The sequence below is a fragment of the Vulpes vulpes genome, chromosome 15 (assembly GCF_048418805.1).
Source record: "Vulpes vulpes isolate BD-2025 chromosome 15, VulVul3, whole genome shotgun sequence".
Lineage (NCBI taxonomy): Eukaryota > Metazoa > Chordata > Mammalia > Carnivora > Canidae > Vulpes > Vulpes vulpes.
In genome coordinates, this window is record NC_132794.1 from 57,162,671 (window position 1) to 57,183,489 (window position 20,819).

Below are 20,819 nucleotides of genomic sequence, written 5' to 3' on the forward strand. Positions count from 1 at the left end.
GTGGGGGGGGGGTGGGTAGTCTGACATTGGGTTTGTAAAGTCCACCAGTAGTGTGAAGAATCTGTCCCTCCCCATCTCCTGGCACTGATTTTCCATGTGTTGATTCATTCCAGACAAGCTGTTCTGTTATGGGAAAAAGATGGCTGGCAATCTCCATCCTCACAGTACAGCAATCCTGGCAAGAAAAGATCCTCTTTCTCCCAGTGGTCCCAGCATTGAATCTCATTGTCCTGGCTTGTGTCAGGAGCTCCCCTTTGAACCAACCACTCAGCCCAGCGTGGTGGAGCCCCTGAGGAGCCAGGCTTGGGTTATTAGTCCCCTCCTGAGTCAAATGTGCTGAGAATGGAAATGATCTGGGTTCTCCAAAGGAAAATCGAGGTGTAGTTACCAGAAGGTGTTGAGGAAGTCCAAACCACAGGTTCCCATTAAAAGTTCAACCCCGGATGTGTTCTAGCAGCGACCACAGAGATGTAGAAGGGACTTCCGCAATTAACTGAGTAGGAGGCTGAATTAAGGATCCCAAATAGTGCATTCCTAGAAATAAGATCCATGTCTAAGCATCTTAATTGTAGTGTTAATGCTTTGTGATATTTCTGATGAGGTTTAAACAGTTTTAGTAGAAGTTTGGTATCATCTTTCAGGACATAAAATTATATTTCATATTTCTTTCCCTCCTCCCTCCAGAAAACTTGGATGAAACTATTGCTCTTCAGACTAAGAACAAGCTAGAAAAAAACGTTACTGACAATAAAAGCAAACTTTTCCCAGGTATGATTTAACTTTTTTTTTCTACCTTTGAGCATAATTGCTCTTTGTGTGGTAAATAAGTTCAACAAACATTGATCAACAATTCTAGATTTCAAAAGTTTTAAAATCTGAAATCCAACCAGAGGACCAAGTAGCTATAACCTTGGCTATTTTGCAGTTAGACTCAGCATAGAAATCTGATCCCAAGGAGCACTGAAGAGAAATGCGGGTCTTCCGGAAGATTCTTAGGAGGTCGCTGATAGGGAAGGGAGGAGACTGTATCACAAAACTGAGTCAATTCTTCCTGCAAATCTTCTTCAGGCATTTTTTTTCCTCTTCTAATATCACCATTTCTCCAGTGCACTATCCCTGATCATGCATCCACTCTGTGCTGCCCCTCTCCTGGCTCTCCCCTTCCAAGTCTTCTCTCTCCTCTGAGACAATCTGTGCCCCTGGGTAATGTGATTTACCCCCTTCTCTTGGTTTTTCACTTGTGCATCTCTGCCCATCACGCTACGGAACCAAGCTGTGCAAAGGAGCTTGCTTTGAGGGGGGAGGGAGGAACAAAAAGACAAAAATCACACGTTCATATGCTTAATCTTGTGTTCCTATCACAAAGGTTATGTACATATATTTTATGGAACATTACGCAGCACCTTAAAATGATGTTTCCAAGTAGTTTTTAATAACCTGGAAACATCTTTCTGTAATGATGTTAATGGCAAAAGCAAGGAACAAAATTGTACTGCAACTATGGAAAAAAAATTGCACATCAAAAAATAGAGAGACCACAGCACTAGGAATGGATGTTTGCATAATGAGGAAACAACTGACTTCTTTCTTCTTTCCTCTTTTTTCTATAGTAATAACCCTTTTATTGAAAAAGCGAAGGCATTTGTTAGGCTGCTTGACGTTTCCTATTTTACTTACAACAGGGATACATTATAGTTGCTTTCAAGCAGTTAGCTACTTTAAGGTTTATGATGTTTTTAACTCAACATAAGATTGTTAGGAGAAATGCAGTTTTTTTTTTTCAATTCTTGTTTTCTCACTTTTTTTTTTTTGAAGTATAATTGATATGGAAATTAGTTATATTTAAGTACACAAGTGAACAAAGATAATCCCATCTTGACAGCAAGGGTCCAGTTCTCTTCTTTGCAGTAGGGCGACCATGGATAAGGGAGTATGAAGAAAGAGGCAAAAGGAAAGAAGTCTTGCCATAGCCCCAAATTCTTAGATGCTACTCCGAATTATAGAGTGTTCTTCAAAAAGACAACATCATGGAGAAATTGAACAACTACAGAGTTATCTTACTTTGTAATGGAGATTCAACCTTACTTTGGGACCTGAGATATCCTACTTGACTGCCTACACTGATTATAGTAAAGAAAATAGTCTGTGCTCCAACGACATGGTAGCAGAAGGGAAAGAACACTAAACCACAATCTGGCAAGTTAAGGCTATGGCCCAGCTCTTTTGCCGACTCAGTTCACATCCCTCCCCATTGTGGCCTCAGTTTCTTCCTCTGCAAAATTGGAGGGAGTTGCCTAGATAATCACTAAGACCCCTTTCAGCCTGAAAAATTATCTGACCTTAAACTGTACCTTTTCAATAAAGCTTATTTCTACATTATGAATTAATTAATAGGAAATAGGGTTATAACCACAGGGTGCACAATCTGATTACAGCACCGTCAGAAAAGAGTCATGAAGAAACAGATAGTACCAAGGAAGAAGCAGCTAAGATGGAAAAGGAATACGGAACCTTGAAAGATTCCACAAAAGATGATAACCCAAGAGGAAAGACAGATGAGCCAAAAGGTATGGAATCAACAGCTCTAAGGTGGCAATGAAATTGGCACCACACATAAGTTGATCAAAAATGCAAGCCCCACCAAATCTGAGAAATTGGCACCATCTGTATAGAAAAGATTCAGCACATGATATCTTTATTTGAATAACAATCTTCTTTAACAGTCTTGAGTCTCCTGGAATGGCAAATTGGTTTCATCTTCTGATGGTCTTTACTGTCCAGTGGATTTTTATGCTTGGAGAAGAATACTTATGACCATTCGTACATTGTTTAATGTCTAATTTATAATTTATTAAGCAGTATTTCTTTAAACATAATTAACATTCCCCAAATAGCCATATACTACTTATTGAACAAAGTCACCAAAATTTATGGACTTAACAGAGCAAATTTCCTCGATCATTTATAGTGATTGAAATGAGACAAGCACTCTTAAGGACCTGATTAAGAATCACAAATCCAGGGATCCCTGGGTGGCGCAGCGGTTTGGCGCCTGCCTTTGGCCCAGGGCACGATCCTGGAGACCCGGGATCGAATCCCACATCGGGCTCCTGGTGCATGGAGCCTGCTTCTCCCTCTGCCTGTGTCTCTGCTTCTCTATCTCTCTGTGACTATCATAAATAAATAAAAATTAAAAAAAAAAAGAATCACAAATCCAATAAATCACATTTCCTTAAATAACCTGAATATCTTAAAAAGCACAAAAGCACACAGTAAACTAGCCCAATAATTACAAAACTTATGTTTTTATCCTTTTACACATGCCTGTGGTCCAATTTCTACTCTGCCTTAGAAGTCTATGTGGTATAAAATTTACTTCTTCCTAGGATTTTAGAGATTTTATTACAGGCTTAAAGAAAAAGACCCTATTGGGGGAGGTGTTAGGGGATGCGGGGAGAAAGAAAGAAGACCCTCTGAGGATGCAAGTTCTAAGTCATTGACCCTTTGATTTCAGGTTAGGATGTGGAATCTGGTTGCACAGTCCAATGGTTCAAAACCCTTTTATTATGAAGTCTGCTTGTTACATCCTGGAGGGTGTATCTACCCCTCAGATAGATACTCTTCTGCTGAAACTCAATGTCTTTACCAGAAGTTGTGAACAGATGGCTTAAACTTAACTAATTTTTCTGATGTTATGATATACTGACTTCTATGGTATAATTGTAATAATATAATAGTAATAATATAATAATTGTAATAATATAAGTAATATACATTACTTATATCTTATCAGTGTCTCATTAGTAGGGTCATCTAGAGATTTTATTCCATAGAAACTGGAGGAGTGGGTCCCCAGTTTTGGCTCTCTCAAGGCCAGGGGAAGTGTGACATCCAGCTAATCTATCATCTGAAGATATGCCATTGAGCTCTCTTTTCATTATTTATTACGTGTAATCATTAGTGTTAATGAACTGAGGGGCTCCGTTTATTCCTTTCTGGATGACCTAAAACCACAAAAGCTGCTTATGTTCATCGTATTGCTCTTCATTTTGAAGGGGCTACTTGGCCTACTTACAGGTTCCTAGTCTCACCTGCTCATACAGATAGAAACAAGTACATATTCATATTCATACTTGATAATAGGTCCTGCTTCACAGAGTTCTAGTTCCTTTTTGTAGAAAATATAGAAACCTGAACCTGGGTTATATGGGTTCAAATGGGTAGTAATGTGGGCCAAAAGTACTGCCTCTAGTTCAGTTATTGGGACTTTTTTGAGATAGGAAATATCATTTTTTTCTTAATATATCAAGTTCAGGTTGATTTTTCCTATTTTATGAAGCTTTATATCATTGTATTTTTTTTCTCTAGCACAGATTTCATAGACCATCACAATTTTCTCCTACATCGATGCAGCTGATGGATCAGCTCTAATAATTTGGCATAGTAGCCTGTGTTGAGAAAGGTTATGATATTGCATCTGGGCTTGGGAGGAAGGAACTTGGGATGATTAATTAGTAATGTTTATCAAGGGCCATAAGAAGGGAGGAATTGGTAATACAAATGTCATGTTTGCTGACTCTGTAGACCAGTGAGTCACACTGCCTTGATACTTCCCTAGGTCTACTCTGGATGAGTGGTAAATTTTTTTGAATGTCTTTTTAAAAAAAATTATAGTAAAAAAATTATAGTAAAATACATTTAACATAAAAATGATCATATTAACCATTTTAAGTGTACAGCTCCGTGGCATTAAGTACATTCATATTATTGTGTTACCACTGCTACTGTCCATTTTCAGAACTCTTCTCATCCTGCAAAACTGAAACCCTATATTCATTAAACAAAACTCTCCATTCTTCTTCCTCTTCAGCCCCTGGCAACCACCATTCTATATTCTGTCTCTGTGAATTTGCCTATTCCAGGAGCCTCATATAAGTGGAATCATACCATATGTGACCGGCTTACTTCACTTATTGTCCTCAAGGTTCATCGATGTTGTAGCATGTGTCAGAATTTCCTTTTTAGGGCTGCATAATATTCCATTGCATGTATATACATTTTGTTTATCTGTCCATTTGTCTCTGGATGCTTAGGTTGCTTCCACCTTTTGGCTATTGTAAATGATGCTGTTGTCAATACAAGTGTACAAATATCCCCTCGGGACCCTACACTCGATTTGGGGAGAATATCCCCAAAAGTGGAATTGCTAGATCATATGTTAATTCTTTTAATTTTCTGAGGAGCCACCGTCCTGTTTTCCATAGGTGGCTCCACCTTTTTACATTCCTCCCGAGAGTGTGCAAGGGTTCCAATTTCTCCACATCCTCATCAACACTGATGGATGTGAGGTAGAAGATGAGTGGTAAACCTTTAAAAGATAGCTAACCAGGAAAAGAGTCCTGTGACCTGAGATAGAAAGCCAGGAATTGGGCAGGACAGAGCACTGCTTTTCACCCCCACAGGAAACCAGCATACCTGGGTCATCTCCTCTGGGAGCAACCCATGTGTAATGACTGTATTTCCCAAAGACAGTAAGCCATATCTGAGACCCTTGACTTGCAGAGGCAGTATGATCAGGGCTTAAGACAACACCTTCTATGACCACTATGCCAATATCCATGGGAATGGATGCTGACAGGTGTCTGCTTATTTTAGGAAAACACTGTATAAAAAAAGAAACATAAAGGAGTCAGTTCTTGGTAGCCTACTATTCCTATTTAGGATGTGAGTGTTTAGAGACTAATGAGGTCAGATTTCTTTTCCCATTAGGAATTCCATCAGATACTAATAGGGAGAAAAGAGTAAAACTCTGTCCATTTAGTGTTTTTGTTTGTAATGGCTCTCACGAAACATTAGAGGATAGGGATTTGGAGCTAAAATTAGTTCCTTTCCATTATTTGGAGATTTAATTTATTCATCATACCCCTGACTCCTATTACTCTGAGATAAGGAAAACTGATTTTAGTACAATTTAGAGAATATCAGCCTCAGCTTAAGCCAAGGGCCAACATTTCTTGAAAAGTATGTAATCCCCAAAAGGGCATATTATGACATATACTTTTATATTGACAATTGCTTTGCTGTATTTTTTCAGAGGCTGTTTTGTTTCTCTATTATAAAACCCACTGAGACAACACATATTGTCTCTGGACAGAAAAATAAAAGAATCCATGTGGGTAAAAACAGGGTTTACTGGGTTTCCTGAGACATGTATTCAATTATAAATAAACATCTATCCTGATAGCATGCCTGGCACTGTGCTCAGGAAGTAGACCTATACAAGTAACATAAGAATTAATTCTTTAAAAAAAAAAAAAAGAATTCTTACCTCTGAGGACCCAAGCAAGCTTTGAAATAATTTGAGAATGGTTCTTAACCCATATGTAGGCAAGTATAACACAAGCTACATACATGTGCACATATCTTCCTGATTGATGAGTTAGGAGTATATAGAACAGAGAGAAAGTTGGAAGGCATTACAGGGCAGAGCAAGGAATGAGGTAATAGTCCAGCTAAAACCACTTAAAAAAATAATTATAAGCAGAGCACACTGTCATGAGTATCTATAAAAAGTTTGTTTTGGTCTGGTGATGTGGGGTGATGGCCCCATCAAACCTCAGCAAATATTTATTAACCATGCCAAGCATATGCTGGATCCTGTGAAGAATAGGAATAATAATGGGAATAGGAATAGCAATAATACCTTAAATTTATATCACCCTTCAACTTACAGAGCATGTTTCCATGGCTCTCTTTTTAGGTTTAATGTAACAAAATATAATTACCAATGATGAAAAATGGTATATCCACTTTTGAATATAATTGAGTTAGACTATTTAAACTCTTTGATTCTACAGGTATTCACATTAAGAATAATCTTTTAAAATACTGATTTCTCATTGGTACAATCATTTGAGTGATTCAGTAATTATTCCTATATTCAGGGATATGCCAATGAAGTCAAATTTATTCTAATTTCAACAGTATTTATAAAATTGCCTAAGTTTTCAAGTAAATTGCTCTCTGGAGACTAAAGAAATGTACTTTAAAACTTTATTCCATTATCTCAGTGTGGCTCTATTTGCCAATTTGATGTTTACTCATTCACTCCTGCTCTATGAGTCACTGAAAAAAAACTTTTTTTTTTAAACCATCCAAGGGATAAGATAAGCATTATCATATCCATAAACTCATTCCAAAGGTGTCCTTTGTCAAGTTTGTGGCCAGATAATGGAAATAGTTGAAAAAAACTGATCTTTAAGACATCTTTCACCGAAATAGCCTACCATTCCCCTATCTTCCTTACAGAAACCAGAAAAGAGAAGGTAGCCTCTTTAATTAAAAATTGGCTAACTCTTGTGGATGCTGTTATTTTTAAAGCAACGTAAGAGGAGAAAATCTGTGCCTTTATTCAAGCCCAAGGCATTCTGCTAAGAATGTCCAAAAATAGTAAGTCCAGTCTCTCCCCTGTGAGTCAGCAAGTGTGCCAGGAGTTAAGGGCAGACACAGGAGACCTACCATCAACATAGGTTTTTCAAGGATAGCAAAGGAGAATTTCTTTTCATATGTAGAAACCATAAATCTTATTTTTTGAATTTACTCCTAAATTATAAATAAATAAACCAAAGCTCAGAAGTTGAAGTGACTCACCCAAGATCTAGCCAAAGAGTGGCAGAGCCAGGCCTTGAACCCTTTTCCCTTGACTCCTATCCAGTACTCATCTGAGCTTTTCTTTGGGGCTGGTAAAATGTCATCATTGTACAGGAATTCTTGAATTGAATGTTTGTGAGGCCCATGTTGGCATCTGTGATACCATTATCACTTACTTTGTTTTATGCAGTTCAAAACTGTAATCATTTAATCTTTACAGAATTTTAAGGGTAGCAAACTTAACTTTCATAAACACTCTTAAGATCTAATATCTTTAGTATGTTCAGTATTCAATAGGTTAGTTCTATTGATTTCTACAAGTTTGTTGTTTTTATACGGGGCTGGGGGGACAGATCAGGTTAGTATATATCACAGGGCCATTGATGTATAAGAAAGGGTATTTCTTTTTCACTGCTGAAAACCAGAACAGCCAGAAAAGCAGGGCTGTGTCTCGATTCTGGCTCTCTTCCCATCTGCTTCAGCATATGTTTTAAAGCTTGTGCCATATTACCTCAACCATGAGCTATTTTTTTCCAAAGGAAACTGAAATAAATTTGAAAAAAATAGTCCAGCTTTCCAAAGTGGACTCTCATAGGCTTTTACTGCATACTGTGTAAATAAAAGATTTGCTTTATAGCTCCCGAGAAGAGAAAATGTAAACCGGAACCAGCTGCTTCTCTCCAATAGCAGAGGGACACCTGACTTTATTCACCTTGTCACCAGTACTCTGGTAAATGTATGGGGGTCTCAATGCTGGTGGCAGTGATTCCCAAAATTCCCCCACATGTGAATCCCCTCAAGACCATTTTTTTTTAATGATGCTTGGCCTCAACTCTCGATAGTCTAATTTAATTGGTATGAACAGTAACCTTGGCATAGGATTTTTAAAAATCTTCTCTAAGTGATTCTAGTGTGCAGCCAAGATTGATAACCACTGCCTTTTGGCCAGCTTGTTAACCACAGGCACTAAATCGTTTCTAGTCTAAAAGGTGGATTTTACCCAGCTACACACAGTAGAGGCTCTGGATTCATTCTGGTTCAAGACCAGGCTCTGATTTTTACTCAGCTGTGTCCCCTTGGATGTGTCACTTAACCTCTCCAAGTGTCAGTTCTCTCATGAGTAAAATGAGAATAATAATGCTAATTTCATAGAGGTCTTGAAGATTAAATGGTATATGGATATAGTATGTCTAGCCTATTTGTAGGTATTTTAAATTGTGGCTGCTATAACTATCCATTCAGAATTCATTAAACTTCAAGTTTCTCAAATAATTCATTTTTTTTGGTTAAAAAAAGAAATCTATACCATTTATACTTTTAAAAAATTGTATCCTTCTGATTACAATTTGGCATCTAAAGAAGCCTTTACCCATTCACTTATTTGACAAATACTTATTGGTAGACTACATGTCAGGCTTTATCAGCTAACAAATATTTCTAAGGGAGGAAGACAATAAGCTCACATAAATTATATGATTTGGTAGAAAGTGATAAGTGCAATGGATAAAAAAGCAAAAGAGGGGGATGAGGGTATTTTAAATTAGAAAAACTGGGCATCTGGGTGGCACAGTCGGTTGAGCATCTGACTCTTGGTTTGGGTTCAGGTCATGATCTCAGGGTTGTGGGATGGAGTGCTGCAGAGTCTGCTTGAGGATTCTCTCTCACCTCTTCCTCTCCCCCAACACTCATTCACTCTCATAAATAAATAAATAAATAAATAAATAAATAAATAAATAAATCAATCAATCAATCCTAAACAATAAACTAGAGAAACTATCCTAATCATATGTTGTTATGATCTACAAGACAGTATTTTTTTTTTATGGATTGCGGTATAGATTCCTATAAGCTGCAGTAAACTCATTCTGTTATGGGTTGGTAATATCAATATGGTGAATGAAATTACTTTCATGCATTTCATCCTTTTTAAAATTTAACATTTTTAAAAAATTTTTATTTATTTATTTGAGAGAGAGACAGAGAGAGCACATGAGCTGGAGGAGGCACAGAGGGAGAGGTAAAGGGAAAGGCAGGCTCCTCGCTCAGCAGGGAGCCTGATGCAGGACTCAATTTCAGGACCCTGTGATTATACCCTAAGCCAAGAGCAAATGGTTAACCAACCGAGCCACCCAGGTGCCCCTAAAATTTAACATTCAGGAAATTGGTTCCCGAGCAAAAAGCAACCCAACAAGATGATGCCAAGTCCCCCATTTAAAATTGCCTTAGGTTGGATTCCTTCTGAAGCAGATGCCGAGAGAAGGATTTGAGGTCAAGTTTGACTGGAGATGACCCCAGGAAACACCACTGGGGGGAAGAGGTACATGAGACAGGGAGAGGAAAGAAGCGCATATAAGGTGGACTCACAAGTGGCCTTCAGTTGTGGACAGTTGGGGCTCAGTCCCACTGGGGATCTCTGGGAGGCTGTATGGAATGTTCCTGAAGCAAAAGGAAACTGGGTATTTATCTACCAATTCTGTCCATCATTAGGTGAGGAACAGAGAGGGAGCAGGGGCAGGAACAGAGAGGGAGAATGAATCTTAAGCAGACTCCCTGCCAAGCACAGAGCCCAATGCAAGGCTCAATCTCACAACCTTGAGATCTTGACATGAGCCAAAACCAAGAGTCAGACACTTAACCGACTGAGCCACCCAGGTGCTCTTACAATTCAGATTTTTTTTTTTTTTTTAGTTTTATTTATTTATGATAGTCACAGAGAGAGAGACAGAGGCAGAGACACAGGCAGAGGGATAAGCAGGCTCCATGCACCGGGAGCCCGATGTGGGATTCGATCCCGGGTCTCCAGGATCGCGCCCTGGGCCAAAGGCAGGCGCCAAACCGCTGCGCCATCCAGGGATCCCGCAATTCAGACTTTTAACACAGTATTTATACAGAGGCTAAGTTCAGGTTTTCCTTTTTTTTTAAATAATTTTTATTTCTCCGTATGTTGAATACTTTTTTTAAAATGTTTATTTATTTGAGAGAGAGAGCATGAGCACAGTAAAGGGGTAGAGGAAATAGGAGAAGCAGACTCCTTGCTGAGCAGGGAGCCCAATGTGGGGTTGAATCCTAGGACCCTGAGATCATGACCTGAGCTGAGGGCAGATGCTTAACTGACTGAACTACCCAGGTGACCCAGGTTTTCCTTTTCTTGACTAAGCTTTCCACATGATAATATATCATAAATAAGATTGTGGGGCAAATGCTTAACATTTAAATAACAAGACCATTTTCAAACATCCTTAAAAGTTTCAGAAGCCCTAATTAGTGTGCTAATGACAAATTATCTATGTTAGTCCTATAAGAGCTACTAATTTGATTTAAACTCTGAAAAAACAATGAAGCTGCATTCTTTAGAAATAGTCTACACTAAAATTTGTTTCTTTGTTCAAAATGCCGTTTCTATCTGAGTTAATTTGAAATAGAGAACACTGTTTTTATGTTAACAAATCCAACTGACCTTCTCAACAAACAGGCAACAGACAATGAATTTCAGTATATTCACTGTAATGTTATAACATCAGCCAGGAGGACTTGGTCTTTCACATACTCCAACATTCTTAAAAACAAAGCACTGAAATAAAGACTTTTTCTATACAGGTGGTTGCAGTGAATAGGAGCTGAAAATCGTGGATCTCTTCCCTTCTCCATTCACTGCTTTTGCACAAGAGCTTCTCTGTGCTTTTTTGGGGTCCAGATAACATGGAGTCCCAGTAGTGAGGTACAAGTATGGGCTTATAAGATGAGGAAGAAAGATGCTCACTCAGGAGATCACTTATGTAAATGCTGTAGTGGAAACCGGAACACCAGTTCCAGTAACTGGAACACCAAAGGCAGTGTTACTGTTCATGGTCTGTAGTCAGATGCACCCGGGCTCAAGCCTAGCTCCCCAAATTGCTAGCCATATGATCTTCAGCATATTACTTTGTCTCTCTTCACCTTGGTTTCTTCATCTGTAAAGTGGGGATGAAATGAGATTACCCTAAGAAGTTGTTGTGAAGAGTAAAAGAGATGACCGCATTTTGGAGCGCAAAGCACACCCCTTGGCACATCCTAAGCACACAGTACAGGTAACTCAGTAAGTGTGGGCAGTACACCAGAGGTAACAGGGCTCAAAGGGGGCACAGAATCCATAGTCACCACTGAACTTTGGTAGCCATTGCTTCTTGCGGAGCTCTTGGACTTTGAAGGCTTTTCTCGGGCCATCTGGAATCCTCCAGACCACCTGGTCCATTGGTACAGACCTTCTGAGTACTAGAGACCTAACCTGGTTTCAGGTGTGGTTGCTTTCTTTGAAAAAGACTAGGCCACGTCAGTATCCATGTCTGAAGACAGAGCTTTTCTTTCAGATAGTGTAGGTAGCAGAAACCTGGTAAGACCAGAGTCTAAATTCTACTTTGGTTATTTCCTGTGTGGCCTCAGCCAAGTCACTTGGCCTGAGTGCTAGTTTCCTCATCTCTAAGTGGTTGATAATACCCACTTGTAGACCCCAGTGTATATAAAGGGCATCGTGAAGCAGGCACTTCAGTGCCGACTAGCTTTCTCTCGCTGCACCTGAGGCCCATGGGACAGTGTTTATATTCAGGGGAAATTTACTAGAGTGAGTTCTTTCTTTTTTAAGAAGATTTTACTTATTTACTCATGAGAGACACAGAGAGGCAGAGACCTAGGCAGAGGGAGAAGCAGGCTCCTTGTGGGGAGCCTGATGCAGGACTTGATCCTAGGACCCAGGGATCACGCCCTGAGCCGAAGACAGACACTCAACCGCTGAGCCACCCAGGCGTCCACTAGAGTGAGTTCTAAGGTTCACATCCAAACCTTGAAAGGAGGCCCAGGTCACCTCTTCACCTGAGTTTTTTCCATGTTCCCTACCAGATTGAGCAGAAGACTTACATAAGGGCCTATACAAAGCCACAAACTGAGACATATTTAACATCATTTATTTGCTGATGGAGGCTTTGCAGTATCTGCCACTCCGATTTAATTCTTGACCTGAGAATACTCCTCAGTTTTGAAGAACCATTCTGAACCAGAAATGATGCAGTCTGAGAATTGAAGACATCCACTTATCCAGTGAACTGAATCAAAACTCTTCTCTGCTAGGACCTCAGACCGCGTGTGTGTGTGTTTATGTGAGTGTGTGTAATGGGTCCTTGGCATGAGCCTGGTCCTATCTCCTGGAATCCTATCCCTACCCATTCTCCTCGACATTCCTCCCCACCACGCACACAAATATGCACCCCACTTCATTAGGGACACCACAAATGCTCCACAAGGTCAGTGTTTATGGTTCCAAACAAGAGTGTGATCTTTCAAAAGAAATGCAGTGATAGTGAGTGTTTGATATGGGTTCTCTTCCCTTTTCCAGGGAAAACCGAAGCCTATTTGGAAGCCATCAGAAAAAATATTGAATGGTTGAAGAAACATAACAAAAAAGGAAATAAAGAAGGTAAGGATTTAATATGGTTGTAAATCACCAATTTCACCCCATTTGCCAGGGATTCTTGTTAAATAAAGTTTCTCACAATCAAATTGGGCTAAAGTCTCCTGCCAGGGCCCCAAAAGATTCAAGAATGCAGATGCAGGAATAAAATTTCCATTTCCTTATTTTTCAAAGCAGGCTCTCAAGCAAAGAGCTTTTAACATTTTATTGTAAAAAAAAAAAAAAAACATTTTATTGTAAAAAATGTCAAACAAAAGTAGAGAGAATGGCATAACGAATCCCCATGTGTTCATCAACCACGTTCAATAATTAACACTTTGGACTTTCCTTGGAGTATTTTTTAAATATTATTTATTTAGTGTGTGTGCACATGTGCAAGCTGAGAGGAGGGGCAGGGAGAGAGAGAATCTTAAGCAGATTGCATGCCCAGCATGGAGCCCAACATGGGGCTCGATCTCACAACCCTGAAATCATGACCTGAGCTGAGATCAAGAGCCAGCTGCTTAACTGACTGAATGTCAGGTGCCCTTAGAGTATTTTAAACAAAGGCATTTTCTGACCACACATGAGATGCACTCTGCAATCATAAAAGCTGTCACTTCCCGAAAACACAGAATGAGACTCGGTTCTGCTCTGAATACCAGAGATGTAGAAATGTCAGATGCAGTCTCCGCCTGCCCTCTATGGCCCACCAAGGAGCTCCTAGCATTACTGGAGCTACCGGTGGCCCTGCTCACTGCCATCACAGACAGGTGTAGTAGTACAAATGTGAGGGCCCATCTCTTTGCAGGGATGGCCAGCACTTGGAGAAAGGTCTGCAGAAAAGCCTTTGCTGTAAAGCTAAGTGACAAGAGATGAAGGCATAGGGAACACTGGGTGCCAAGACATAACGGAACAAAAGGGAGTCATGCATTCTGGGAACCAGAGCCACTCGGTTTCCCAGGAACACTGGGTGTTTGTGGGGAGGACCTACAGCCAAAGCTGAGGAGGTGGGTAGCAGCCAGATCTGGAAGGAGCTTGTGCACCCTGCGAAGGAGGTAAGTTTTAGTCAGAAGAGCCCAAATTAGGGCTTAATTCGGTTAAGAACTAAGAAATCTATCTCGCAAGCAATGTGGTTACAGATTGAAGAAATAGGACCCCAGAGGATTGGGCAGAGATTGGAGGCAAGGATCTGGAGCAGAAATGATGGGGCTTAAACCAAGGCAGAGGAATAAAGAATGGAGAAACTTGAGAGGAACGTGGGGAGAGAGGAGTCAGTAAGACTCCCGGGTGTTTGGCTGAGCAGTTGCCAAGTGATGCTTTTAAAATGAGATGAGCCGTGTTTGCAAACTTGAATGTGCATTCAGATCACCTGTGGAGCTCCTCAAGCTCCTGGTCCCCAGGTGGCATCTCAGGACCACTATAGCAGAAAGAGGAAGGACATAGGCATCAGTATTTTAACTCCCCTTCCCCACGATTCCATTGTGTAGCCAAATTCGAGAACCACTGAGAGACAGAGCACAGTGGGAGAACGAGATCTGTTTAGCCACTCTTCAGCCTGAGATCTTGTTAAATGGAGTGAGATGGAAAGAATTATCAGCTCTCCACACATATTTTATTTACTGTGGTTCAAAATGGTGTGAATTTCCAGGCTGTCAGTTCCACTAAAACTCACAGAAACCATATTTCATCAAGCCTGTCATTGACTGAAAAATACACCATTGTTTCATACACCACTAAGGAAGAAAAATTATAACGTGCCATCAGTGACGGTGAAGACTCTCAAATCAAAAAGATGTTGATCTTAGGATCAATCTAATACAGTAGGTACCAAAATACATTCTGAAGCCAGTGTTAACTTTATGGCCCAACAATTTGGAGTACTTATGTTCTTTCTTTTGCTGATTCACATGAACCAGACTCCTGGTCATAACCCACAACACCCTGCGATCTAATCTTCCACTTCCAGAAATGACCAACCTGGGGAAGCACGGATACCCTAGCGCTTGCATCTTGTAGGCGCTGTGAGCAAATTTCTGAAAGACGGTGTTGCGTTCGATGCTCCCCTCTGCCTCCAGGAAGTGAGGGTGACATCCAGGGTACCCTCCTGAAGGCAGAAGCAGAGAGCTTTTCCTCCATTGGCTTCATATGTGCTCTGCTTGACCTCGGTCATCTCGTGAAGTGGGTGGGGATCTAGTTCCTGGGGCGGCAGTGGCTGCAGCTGTGTGAGGGGGAGTCCATTAGCTCTATTAGTTCTGACCTTCCTTAACCTCTGCGGTGCCCTTTGCCGGGCAAGGGTCTGAGTGACCGGCGTCTCCTTCCCAGATCCAGGAAAAGGAAGGCCATGTGATAGGCAGAGGAGGAGAATAAAACTTTATGCACCCTTAAAAATAAGATCTGTGCTTTAAAAAAAAAAAAAAAAGACATAGCGACAGCCATATCTTAATGATGCCGTTTTTCCATTTCAGAAGAAAGCTAAGTATTTTCCTGTTTGTCTTTCATATCACCCAGACCTCTTCACATCTGCCCCTGGGCTGCCCCGCGTCCCACCAAAGATGTTGACCCTGCAACCAACTCGGGAGGGCCAGTAGTAATTGGAACCAGTGATAAGACGCACCTCTTTGTACCCCTTGAGCCGGTCAGGAAGCTTGTGAGGAGCACACAAATATATTGTTTTGTCCTGACAGTAAGGGAACTGAGAAAGAACAGCAACAACAAAAACCGCGAGCATTTTACTGCGCATTTCTTCTACACCTGATAGTTGCTTCATGTTCACTGCTTCAAGGCCGTAGAATGGCCAAAGCAGTGACTGTCCCACAAACAGACGTGGGATCAGAGCCTGACTCGGCCATGACCCAAGCAAGTGACTTACCTCGTCTGGCCCGTTTCTTCATGTCTGAAATGGGGTTACTAATGCTCACTTACCTCATGGAGTTTCATGAAGAGCGAGTCAGATAATGGTGGTAAAGTGCCCAGGGCTGACAGTTATCTCTAGAATCTTAACGCCCAAGCCCTAAAAAGGCAGCAGATGCCTTTCTTGGTGGGGAGGAAACAGGCTTTCTCTAAGCCTCCACTCACTTGATATGATAAACACCTGGCACTTACAGAGATGTTCTTTAGAGTTTTCCTTTCCTGGGGTGCTCTGGGCTTTTGCTCCCCTCTCTCTCCCTTTTTTTTTCCTCCACAACCTGATAGAAGGCAGGGCTCTGTCCCAGGGGCTGCTATAGCCAAGGTGAACAGTGTGTTCTCAAGGAAACTCAGCTCGGGGCAACTCAAAATCTGGGCAGGGAGGTCTCCCCAAGTACGCCATGGTGTGGAAGACCCATATGTCTAACCCCAAGAGACGTGCTTCATAAATTCTGGTACATCCAGAGGATGCATTGTATGTAGCCATTAAAAGTGGTGTTGCTGAAGAATATTGATGCTCACTGGGTGAAGTGAAAGGAGCTCGTTAACAAGATTGTATATTTACTGTGATCTCAATTCTGGGTTGAGATATATTTGAAAAGTGAAAAAAGTAGAACAAAAAACCAACTCTGGCTATTTATATGATTAATACAATTCAGATGATTTAAGTTTTATTTCCATGTTTCTGTATTTTCCATTTTTTAAGAAAATAAGCATCAAGAGAGGATGTGGGTTTTCTTTAAGCCTTCAGAAACATGCCACAGGCATCCTCCTTACTGGGGGATCACTTTGTTTTTGATGGGTGGTTTGATGGTTTACACAGGTTTTTTTGTTTAAGAAGGACAGAAGAGCTGTAAAGAGGCTTCTCTTAAAAAAAAAAAAAACTATACATACATATATTTTTTTTCTCCATGCATATAAATCAGATAAGTGTGAAAAATCATGGTAATTCTTAATTTGAAAAAAAAAACGTGGGTTATATCAACAGTCACTTAACCTGTATAACATTTGCAGAAAATTGAAACACCTGGTTCTGTTTGTAACTCTTACTAACCATGTGATCCTCAACACTTAAGCTTTAGGATCTTATTACCCCAATGTGATTCCTGGTCCAGTAGCATCAGCATCTCTTGGGAGCTTATTTAACATGCAAAATCTGGAATTCCACCTCAGACCTACTGAATACCAATCTGCAAGAGCCCCCAGATGATTGGTATTAATATTAAGTTTGCACAGCCCTGGTCTGTGAGCCTATTTCCTCTATGGTCAAATGAGGAACACTTCCCCACCTGAACACCTTGCAGGTGTGATGATGGACAGCAAATGAGATAATATAATACATATAAACATGATTTTAAACTGTAAAGACTGAACAAATGCCAAGAATTAATATGTTATCCAATGTGAAAGATGGGGATGGAATGGTGGTTGGTGTTGTTGCATAAAAAGCTTCTTAGTTAATGGTCATCATTATAATGGGATGTCTCTTTCCTGATCTCTGCTCATGATACTCTAATGATATTTTCCAGATTATGACCTCTCAAAGATGAGGGACTTCATCAACCAACAAGCTGATGCTTATGTGGAGAAAGGCATCCTTGATAAAGAAGAAGCCAATGCCATCAAGCGTATTTACAGCAGCCTGTAAAAATGGCAAAAGATCCAGGAGTCTTTAGACTGTTTCAGAAAACATAGCTTATAACACTTCTTCTAATTTTGTGATTGAAGTTATTTTACCCAAGGATTATTAGAAAGTGATGAAATTGCAGTAGTTAACCTTTTAGAAGTGGTTAAACATAGCTTTCTTGCCATAAAAACTGTCTGAAAAGTAAAGTCGTATGTAAGCTAAGATTTTGTATATAGAATCCTTATTTCCTTATAGATTTACATTTTATAACCAGAGATATATTGCTTTGGAAAACCTGTAATGGACAGAACTTGAAACTGTCGCTTCTTCCCACTGTGTCACACCCATAGGCACCTCCTCAGGAATTAGGAGGTTCTGTTTTCAAGGCATGCTGGGTACCAAAGCACCTCATAGAATGTCTGTTACAAGATGTTTCCACTACCAGTTCCCTTTTGGGAGTTAAAATAAATTAACATTTCCTCAAAGCCTCTCTAGCTTAAAGGATAACTCTTTGGTTTTTTTGGCTGTTCCTACTGGTTATCAGGCCCAGTGGTGCAAAAAGGAACCTGAAAGATAAGCATAGGATTGGCCAGATTCACTAACAATATGTCCCCACTCTTGAATTTTCAGACATGGAGATTATTAGTGGAGAAGACTATGTGCTCTCCAAGAAGAAAAATGAGGTCATTAACACTACAAAAGCAAAGTAAAACTATGTATGTATGCAGATCTGAGTTATCTAAACTGAATTTAATCCAGGCCAAGGTTTCTCAACAGAGAGCAAGAGGGCCCAGTAGTAGAACAGAAGTAGAGAAAACAGTCATTCCCTTCTTTGTGGACCAAGCTGGGAAATGAGCTTTCTGGGAGGAAAATGTTAATGAACTTACAGGTCCCTGCAACTCCTCTTCAGCTGCCATCACAAACACAGCCCTGGAAACAACATACAGTGGCCCAAGGTCCTCCCGAAATGTTAATGGGCAATGGTTCCAAACCAAAGAATGCTTTGAAAATGCATTATTCAGCATAAAGTAATAACATATTTTTCTATATTTCAGTTGGGAATCTTAAAAATTATATAATGCTTTGAGTATTAGCTTTCATGACTTCAAATGACCTTCTGATACTTGTCTCGAATGCCCCTACTTGGTATCTACTTTTTGGTGAGGGCTGGGGAACTTGTAATGTAAGAGGCTGTTTCTCACAAGTAGGAAACCACTGCTCTTCCTCCCCATCCTCTCTAGAGTTGTAAAAATAAACAAATACCAAAGCCTGACACCCACAAAAACTAAACTCAGTATGTTCTAGAGAAGCCAGTACTCCCTGGTGAGCAGCAAGAGGAACTAAACACACCTCTGCCCAAACTATCTTTGCCAAACACAGTGAGTCAGATTGTTTTAATGTCATCTTTGATAACATGACCAACTACTTCACCCCTGTTCTATAGTCCAAATAGGCTGCTCGTACATCAGGAAAAAAAAATCTGGCTACAATTAAAGCATTTGATCTATTTACTTTTCTACAATTAATCTAGATATCTATGCAGTCTATTTTTAAATAAGACATTTGTTTAGGGGTTTATTGTATTTTCTGACACACATTCATTAGCTCCCGGCAGTAGCCAAGACAAAAGGGAGATCATCGGCCCTGTTTTAGAAATGAGAAAAGTGGTTCATAAAAAGAAGGGCACAGGGTGTGCTTAAACTCGGGTGGCCAGTAAGTGGTTAAAACTGGGCCTCAAACCTGCTTTCTTGTGACTCAGTCCACTCCTCCAAGGCAGTACTAAAGTCCTCTGACCCAACACAGTTCAACTGTGGCCACAACAAATCCTGAGTTTTAAATAACTTGAAGGAGAGAGATGTGTTGGCCAGACACTTCTTAGAGTAGACCTTAGGCAACAACGAAATACTCAGAAGAATATTTTTTAAGATGGTAGTCTTAATTTTAAATTTCTGCATATAGTACATCTTTTAGGTTGCATTTTTGGATTTTTATCTTTATCTATTTTATCTTTTATCTTTTATCTTACTCCCAAGTTTAAGATCAATTCATGTTAAACAACATGATAACTTTACATTTTTTAAAGTTCTTGTTCCTCCAGAGATGCCTAGACCTTGCCTTGCATACACAACATTTTCCCTTCCTTTGTTTTCCTTTTTGTTTTCTCCTCTGCCAACTAACTCCCTCTCGTCAGGTAGTAGCAAAGCACGATCAAGAGATCACCCTATATCAAAGATGATAACAGCAAGAGAAGTCAAAACACCAGGGATTATGTCTATTATGAACAAACAAGAAATTCAAGACAAGGGCATTCGACTACTGTTTCCCATGCATGCACCTCAAGGGCTGGGTATGTATAGTTCTGGTCCTACAACCTCTGCTGCACTGACATCTATGGGCACCGGTTTCTTGCTTAAGGGAAGACCTGGAGGAGCAAGATGGGGAAAAGAAAATGAAGGGAGAATCCTGTTTGCCCCCACAGAAAGTACATTCCTTTGGGGATATAGGGGATATTGTGGAAGTTTAAAGATTTATCTAACCTGGTACTTGAATAAAAAGTAAGACTCCCCCCCCCCCAAAATTAATTGTAAATAATATTTTGCTTAAGATTTACAGCTATAACCTTTACATGTGATAAAAGATAAATTATGTGAATAAAAACTTAACCCTCAATCCAAATGAGCACCTTGACTACAAAACTCCCTACAAAGTGACTTAGTAAAATCTAAACTAGAATTCACCAATGCATCAGAGCATGGCATTTTTAATTTCTCCTTCTGATCATATTCTATGTTTATACCATATCTCAAACAAATCAGGTCAAATATTATGAAAATGCAAAGGTTACTAATACCTATAATCGATTTGCTTTTAGATTATTGAAATGTTTTTAAAATTCCAAATATAATAATAAAGCAAATGGAGGAGAAGCTGTTACTATTTCAAAAATAATTTAAAGATTGGGACGCCTGGATGGCTCAGCAGTTAAGTGTCTGCCTTTGGCTCCAGGTGTGATCCTGGAGTCCTGGGATCGAGTCCCGCATCAGGCTCCCTGCATGGAGCCTGCTTCTCCCTCTACCTGTGTCTCTGCCTCTCTCCTTCTATGTCTCATGAATAAATAAATAAAATCTTTACAAAAAAATTTTTTAATTGATTTTACTTTTCCATTTGTTAAAAAAAACTGACAACTCGGGGATCCCTGGGTGGCGCAGTGGTTTG

The 20,819-nt window shown here is 40.0% G+C and overlaps 1 protein-coding gene across 2 annotated transcripts in view; it reads left to right on the forward strand.

Moving 5' to 3' along the window:
- Window positions 1-20,742, forward strand: part of SCG3 (secretogranin III) — a 40,611-nt gene extending 19,869 nt beyond the window's left edge. For both annotated transcript variants that reach the window (XM_025992806.2, XM_025992889.2), the window contains 4 exons: window positions 685-768; window positions 2,436-2,567; window positions 13,016-13,096; window positions 17,506-20,742. In XM_025992806.2, coding sequence (XP_025848591.1) covers window positions 685-768; window positions 2,436-2,567; window positions 13,016-13,096; window positions 17,506-17,624 — 416 coding nt within the window. In that variant the 3' untranslated portion in view covers window positions 17,625-20,742. The remainder of the gene's footprint in view (window positions 1-684; window positions 769-2,435; window positions 2,568-13,015; window positions 13,097-17,505) is intronic.
- Window positions 20,743-20,819: the final 77 nt, after the last annotated feature.